We start from the raw sequence: 8,354 nt of genomic DNA, 5'->3' as shown, positions 1-8,354 counted from the left end.
GTAAGTAAATGCAAAGGGGTTAGATTTTCTGAAGGTCTGAGTCACCTTCTTAATCGTGTCCAGGTGTGGAATTTTTATTTTATTGTTGGGTGTATCTCTGGTCTTGTCTTTAGGGGGTCGATAGAAAATTACGATTGCTTTGTGAATTGCTTTCTCAATTATATGGTCAGGATACTTTAAAGACGAAAGTTGCTTGCAAATTAGTTCAAATTCTTTTTCCTGAAAATCTGGGGAACAAATTCGTAAGGCTCTTAAGAACAGGTTGCTGGCTACACCTATCTTGATAGCAATGTCATGATAGCTAAAGTAGTGAATGTATGAAAGTGAGAACGTTGGTTTTCTGTATATGGTAAATTTGTATTCTGTCGTGTCTCTGATTATTAAAACATCAAGAAAAGGAATTTTGTTGTCTGTTTCCCATTCAACTTTAAATTTGATGCGGGGCACTAATGCGTTTAATTTTGAGAGGAATTCATTAAAATTGCCCCTCCTATTATCCCAAAATGTTAGAATATCATCCACATATCTCATGCACAGCATGTTTTTGGGTTTTATTGCATTTATTACTGTAGTTTCAAAGTATTCCATGTACAGATTGGCTAAAACAGGACTTAAAGGACTACCCATACTACACCCAAATTTTTGCTTGTAGAATGATTCTCCGAATGAAAATACGTTATTAGATGCACATAATTCAACTAACTTTATTATTTTGTCAAGCGCCAATGGGAAATGATCTGAATAGGGGGATAATTTTTCCCTTAAAAACTGAAGAACGTCCTGCACTGGTACTTTTGTGAATAAGGAGTCTAGGTCAAGGCTTAAAAGTTTTATGTTATGAAGTGGTATATGTGCTTCTCTGAATTTGTGACAAAAATCTTCCGAATGTTTAATGTGACTGGGAGAAAAAGTGCCTAAAAAAAGGGAAAGGAGGCCAGCTAACCATTTAGAAATTTTGTAATTGAAAGCTCCGGCACATGAAACAATGGGTCTGAATGGAAGATTGTCTTTGTGACTTTTGGGAAGGCCATAAAAGTACGGTAATTTAGGATTAATTACTTTAAATTTCCCTAATAGTTCAATACTCTTTTTGTCTTTGCCAATTAATCATACTTTCCGAAAAAATTCTGTGGGAACGTTTTGGATGGGATTTTTTGTCAGTTTGTCGTAAGTGTTTTTGTCGCTAAGGAGCTGGTTGATTTTGTCGAGGTAGAAGTCTTTGTCCATTATTACGATATTGCCGTCTTTGTCGGATCTACTTATTATAACATCTAACTTTTTTAGCCTAAGAAGATTAAAGGAAGATTATCAGCGGGGGGTGACCTAAATTGGCTTGCCTGTGGATGGACCTCTTGGTATAAATACCACCTTTTCTGTAAACTTTTCTCATTCATCTACCTGAAGAGGGAGACAGAAGTCTCTGAAATATAGTACTATTCTCTCTATATTTTGGTGTTTTTATGGGCTCCTTTTATTTTATATATATATATATATATATATATATATATATATATATATATATATATATATATATATATATATATATATATATATATATATATATATATATATATATATATATATATATATATATATATATATATATATATATATATAAATAATAATGACGATGATGATGATTGATGATTGATGATGATTTATGATGATGATGAAGATTGATGATGGTTGATGATGATGATGATTGATGATGATTGATGATTGATGATTGATTTATGAATGGATGAATGGAAGAATTTGATGTGGTGATGATGAAGATTGATGATGGTTGATGATGATGATGATTGATGATTGATGATGATTGATGATGATGATGTATCATAAGACTCAGTAATTATTTTTTAACTAGATACCTAACAAAAGGAATGTAACTCATACAATATAAAACCATAGAGAATGCCAGTGATAAAATGATTTTTTAGGGAAACTATGCCATAGCAAAAGAACATATATTATAGACATGGTGTGTTGTTCACATCGAGCAATTCAAGTGTAAACTAGATAAATGTAGGTGCAGTAGTAAAAAATCAGGAAATAAGAAATAAAATATTTGAACCTGTCTGCTAAAATGTAACATACAAAGAAGGTAAAAGGAATTGTTAAAATTGACAAGTATGTATCTCCTTCCTCCAGTAACTAGTTCATCATAAGCCTTGATTTTACTTTGCCTTACTGTTCTATTTTCTGTTTTCTGTATGTAAAAGGAAGTCAGGATGTGGTGAATACTATGTGAGTTGAGTGTTGAAGCCTCTTGAATTTTTAAATGCATCATAAAGTGGTATTGAAATCTTGTCACTTTCTGTTTGGTAGAATACTATAAGGGTTGTTAAGAGTTACGTATGATATTGATTAATGCCATTTTTTTTTAAATATTTGTGCCACTGAAATTATGTAAAACTGATTTATAATATGCTATTTGCTTATACAAGTTACACAATGATAAATGGGTATTCTTGCAGGTGTTCCCTTTTCCCTCTTTGTATGTTGACTAAGGTAATATTGCTCATTGATGTTCACCTACATGTTTTATTTGTGTATAACTTTTGTCTGGAATGGAATAGAGTGATTAATAAATTGTGGAATTTTTGTTTTGCAGATCTGTATAATGTCACTTTGTGCTCTCTAGGTGGTAGTAGTAATAGCAGCAGAAGCATATTTCATATTTTTTTATGTTAAGTGTACTTAAGAAAATTAACAACGATAACTTGCACACAATCTAATGGACTATCAATTTTTTTTGCAGATGATTTGGATAATGATGTTAGAAAAATAGACCTCTTTCAGGAGTTGGAGGCTTCAGATAAATATTCAGAAGACCCAACCAATACTATTCGGTTAGTGTTTTTTGTTCAGTTTTATTATTTGATACTGTAGCTATATATTTATGATATATTATTTTATACTATACCTACCGTATATATTTATAGTAAATGAAATGTCTTAATACATGTTGAAAGTATAATCATTATCTGCTATTTCATAGAGATGTTGGTTTGTCATGAGAGCACCAGATCAGTATATACATCAGTTGATTTGGTGTAAGGTAGGAGTTAATAAAAAGAAGTGGCTTTCAAGCATTTTGTTGATTATCGCTGCTGTTTTTAGAATATGGAAAGAATGTGATGGACTGACTGAAGTTAGTATTAGTTTTTACACAACAGGTAATGCTTTGCCATTTGCTGAAAAAGTAGACAAGGTTAAAGATAAAAAATTGATATTTGCTATGTATTTGTATCTAAAAAAAAATTTTCATTACAGGGAAAAACACAGAGAAATAAAAGATAGCTATCATCGTTTACACAAAATAACATCCACTGGACCAGAAAGTAAAGAATTTATTGAACCGAAAGTCTCAGGATTATGGAAGCTTGCAATTCGAGGGGACTTCACTGCAGAGGAACTTGAGTCTCTTCATGTAAGTGCAGTACTACAGCATCTGTATTTTAAAATAGAAAATAGTGTCTTTGAGTATGTTTGGTATTTGAGCTGACAGAGAAAACTAAATCTTTAGTTGGAAAATAGTACTAGTCTTTGTTTGCCTCCTCATGTTGGAAGCGTTACCAGTAAGTAAGCAGATTACATATATTTCATAGCCGAGATGATTGAACTTGAAAACCAGTTGATTTAGATATCCTTATAAGGGTTAGGACAGCCCTGGTAGAATTGCATTTTAATATATTATTATTAATACTGTTTACACCAAGGGAGTTTTATTTTTTTTCCTAAGTTTTTTATTTTTACCTGGATTATTCAAAAGGTTATACACTAGTACTAGTTTTTCCAGAAACTGGGCATTATGACTATCAGCAAATGGTTAGGTTTTGGTATAGATAGGGATATGAATATTTTTTGTGTTTCAGGCTTTAAAGACAAACCCTATGCACCATAACTGTAGATTAGGTATCAAAATTTTATATTTACTTTACAGTTGGCAGCTAGTAAGTAGTTTTTGGGAGAGATCTATGTAAATTTTTGGGAGAAGGAACCTTTTCAGGAAAAGACTGTTCAACCTTGATCAGTTTGATCTATTTGATATTAGATGTAATGTTTGCAAATAAGTGGATATGTACACTCGCTCAAAAAGCTTTTGCAAAACTTTTCAAACAACAGCGATTATTGAATAATATTTTATTAGGTAAGATGCTCTTATTTGGATTCAAAATATAGCTGCTTCTTTGATGCTCTTGCCCCAATTATCTGGCACAAAAGTTCTCAATGTTTCACGTGGTTAATGAATAAAATCAAATAAGAAAAGCACATTTCATTGTAGTATATATTGAAAGAATAAATTATTGTTAGTGAACGAAAACTTCTGGAACATGCTGCAAAATGTTTTGATAGAGAGTACATGTTGCATATGACCAATCACTAAATATTATTGTTATGGCCTGTTAGCATTAGTCCTAAATTATTGACATCCTTTTGTATATTGAAACATTAGTGAATAAAGTACTGTATAAAACTGAATATGTGAACCCATACAAAATTCATTGCCATCTTAACAGTTTATGTCAGCTTTTTTCCTTTAATAGGTTAGATAAAAAATGAGTTCTCTCCACTCTTGTATGCTTTTTTTTCCTGAACTTCCATCAAGTCTCCAAATGTTCCTGTATCCCCTTTCTATATGATTTCCTTGGCGCAGTTGTAATAGCCTACTCTGGCCTTGAATCTTAACATTCTGGTGTCACACCTATTCAAAATATTGACAATTTTTCTTGTCAGTGTTTGTGGTTTCTGCTGCATAGAGTAGCACAGGTCTACCTTTTGAAAGACCTGCCCATCTATCACAGAAGGGTCCTCAACATCTTTCTTTTCTCTATAGCTCTTGCAATATTTTGCCATATATATTTTTTGTAATTCCAACCACCTCTTCTGACACTGTTTATTACATTTGGTGGCACTGCACAAAGTTTAATCCTACACCTTTCCCCCGCAGTATCTGCATGGCCACTACCATATTGTATTTTTACTTTGCTTCCCTTTAGTTACCATAAGCTTTGTTTTGATCATGTTGGTTAAGAGTCCTTTCTTCTCCATTTCATTCTTCCACCTTTTAAAAATTTCCTCCATTTCTTAATTTTTTCTATTAGCATTAGGTCATGAGCATAAACTAGAGGAACCACAAAGAGCTAGAACCAACATCTATTTCAAAATCTACTGATATACCAAACACTTTCTTCCCTCTAGATCTATTGTTATGGTTGAGTAACATTCCCCTAGTGAGTACTTTTGGTATAACCAGCCTTTGTAGTGACACTTTATTTTGGTACTCTATCAGTACTCTCTTTTTACATTTAGTATTTTTTCTTTAATTGCCTCAAGTTTGCTTCAGTTGTTGTTCTTTCTGACAGGAAGCCAAACTGACAATTATTGATTAAAAAATTTTGGTCAGAATTTCCTCCAGTATCCTTCCAATACTGATTTTTGTAGCATGCTGTATGCTCATTCCTCTGTAATATCCAAAATATTACAAACTATGAATTTTCATGGGGAAGGGGCATGAGCCTTCACCATGTTCTTAAGTGGGGTTTTTTTTCTTTATTCAATCAAGGTTAAGAACCATGGGGCTAAAGAAAGACTTAGAAGAACCTTCAGTAATGTATGGCATTCTGTAAGTGGTACTCCCCCAAAATGACTTTAAAATTGGTAACTGTTACAAGCTCTTGCTATGTAGTGATGTAAGGGAGTAAGTTTAGAGGTAATTCCTTATTTAAGTTTGTTAATCACCAAAAGTCTACTCATTTTTCAACAGTCCTCTGTTTGAGATTTGGGGTTGAATGATAGCAACAAAGCATGTTAATTTTGTGTTTTTCTGTGTTTTATAAAATAAAGTGGCTATGAGATATACTGGCTGTTAGCTTGTGTAGAAACCAAAATGTTGCTCTTTTGAAGACTTGAAGAATCTGTCATAAAGTACATGTAATGTTTTTCCTACAAATTGTTTTAATTCGTAATTTTTTTCCACAGACTGAGTTGAAACACTATGAACACCGTTTGTTGAAAGTTCGCCATATGACTGGTCAGCTCAATGTACTCCAAGCACGTGCAGGGGATGACATTGAAAAACTGCAGAGCTCTGAGGGCAAGCGACTCATGGAAGAGCGTGTTGCCAAACAGCAGCGAAAAGTAGATAAGTTGCATGAAGACCTAGAAATGAGGATTCTACAACGGCATTTGGAGTTATAATGTCAATGCGCTGTACAGTGTCAGGTCACATAGAATGTTGTAATTCTTGTTTAAGAGTCTTAAGTAATCTCAAATGTAAATGAGGGCATCATAGGCATTTTTTTATTGCAGATTTTATTTGGGATCAGTCTGGTTTCATTTCAGAAGTTAAGGAAGAGTAATTTTACTACCATGTTAAATAATGTTACACGGGGAAGTTACCAGTCAGGAAAGGAATATTTTCAGAGTTAGTTTTCCTTACTATGTCTGCTCTAAACCTTTAGAGCTTAGGTTTTTACCATATGGTATTGCACAATTTTCAGATGAAGAATGGCATCAATGGCAGCTGAATAATTTTTACTGTATTCCAAGTACAAGTAGCACAGTATAGTACTAGATGATGTTATGAATGACTTAGTTATATAAATGATATTTGAAGAGGCTGTGCCAAATTGTTAGCAACTCATGGGTAGAATATCAAGTTCTAGATATTTTTTAAAAGAAGAAAATACAAAATTTATGATACACTGTGAAAGTTAATATGATGGAGTATTACGTAATTATTAGTTTGCCTGTGTGGTTTAGATCATAATTGAGTGCAATATATTATTGTGCAGTCAGTGTGCAACATGACTAATAGGCACCATAATAGATATTTTGTTATTGTAGATAGCATTTTGAAGCAACATTTTGTTTCAGTTTGCTACACCTGAATGCTCAGACCTTTTAGATCTGCAGTGTTTAGAGATTGATTTTTACAATTTATAACTTCAAAGAATGCAGGATTGTTTAATTGCCCGTAACAGCTTCATTAACACTTCAAGTGAATGTTGCACCTATGAAAATGTTTGTGTTAAGATGGAGAGCAGGAAGTAATTTCTATTTTCTTATTAATAGCTACTTTTTTTTGTCAAAGATATATGTATATTTTAAAATGTATCTTTATCTTGTAATGGGCATTTAGTTAAGAATCACTTCTTCCATATTCTACATTAACAGCTTTGGGTAGAGAAAGAAGAGCTACATAACCTTAAGTCAGTACCATACTGTTGAGAAAAGTTTGATTTTTGTATGACTTGATTCAGTTAATGATGCTTACGTTCATAGTCTCTTAAATTACCCTTAAGGATTAATGTGATTTGGACTGTATGTACAGAAAGTAAGTTAATGTAGAACATTTGTCGTTGGTGATTCTGTCTGTGGTAATGCATCAGTGAAATCTATAAAGTAGTTTCTTAGTTTATTTGAGTTTAAACTTTAAGGACCAAGGCTTACGTAGCTTCAGTGAATGTCTTAGGTACAATTGTGCAGATTCCAGTTAAATTTCATATTCAGTGTTCCATGATTTAACCAAAATTAGTTGTTATGGAAAGAAAATTTTATAGATTTCTCCTTTTATCATATTTATTTTAGCTTAATTATTAAAAAATATAGCTTTTTATTATCATGTATATTATTAAACTTGTGACTATATTTTCAAAAAACCTTTTTTTGGGGGAGATGGGTGACCCGTAGAAATAAATGCATGTCCATAGCTTCCTTATGAAGGCTTGAAGATACTGTATAATGATGATTTTGCTCAGTGTAAGAGCTGAGTTTGGTTAGTCATAGTATATGACAGTATCTCAGAATCTAATTTTAGAAAGTTGAAAAAATGAATACATTTTAGTACAATGTATAGATACTTTGGAATTTAGGAGCTGTATTTTTTCATACTTTTATAAAGTTTGGCTTTATTATTTAGTCTGTAAATTAATAGTTGTTATACTGTTTGTTAAATTGTTTTCCATAATGTGTTTCTTGTGTGTCTCACTTGTCTAGTTCTAACACCACAGTTTTTCTGTACTCTATCTAAACTGCTGTTTTCAATAAAAATGGAATGTATTCCATGCATTCAGTTGCTACAAATGTATGATATTTTCCTCAGTGTTCTGTTGTAGTACCATGGGCATTCACAAATGCATACTGTAATATAATGGAAGTACAGTGGTACCTCGTTTCTCGAATGTTTCATATGTTGAACTTTCGGTTTTTCGAACAAAATTTTCGAGAAAATGTTGTATTGTTTGTCGAACAAATGCTCGTACTTCAAACTGACTGATTATCTAGTTTATACTTGTATTTGATGGCCTACTGGGTCTTACAAGTTAAACTGTATTAATTTATTTTTT

General features: G+C 32.3%; 1 protein-coding gene across 1 annotated transcript in view; it reads left to right on the top strand.

Moving 5' to 3' along the window:
* LOC135214911 (alpha-2-macroglobulin receptor-associated protein-like) overlaps positions 1-8,091 on the top strand; it is an 85,978-nt gene extending 77,887 nt beyond the window's left edge. The window contains exons 5-7 of the mRNA XM_064249384.1: positions 2,762-2,852; positions 3,277-3,433; positions 5,986-8,091. Of these exons, the coding sequence (XP_064105454.1) occupies positions 2,762-2,852; positions 3,277-3,433; positions 5,986-6,204 (467 nt within the window). The 3' untranslated portion in view covers positions 6,205-8,091. The remainder of the gene's footprint in view (positions 1-2,761; positions 2,853-3,276; positions 3,434-5,985) is intronic.
* The last annotated feature ends 263 nt before the right edge of the window (positions 8,092-8,354 follow it).

The sequence above is a fragment of the Macrobrachium nipponense genome, chromosome 19 (genome assembly GCF_015104395.2).
Source record: "Macrobrachium nipponense isolate FS-2020 chromosome 19, ASM1510439v2, whole genome shotgun sequence".
Classification (NCBI taxonomy): domain Eukaryota; kingdom Metazoa; phylum Arthropoda; class Malacostraca; order Decapoda; family Palaemonidae; genus Macrobrachium; species Macrobrachium nipponense.
Note: the sequence above shows the minus strand (reverse complement) of the source record. Positions and strands in the feature narration are given on the sequence as shown.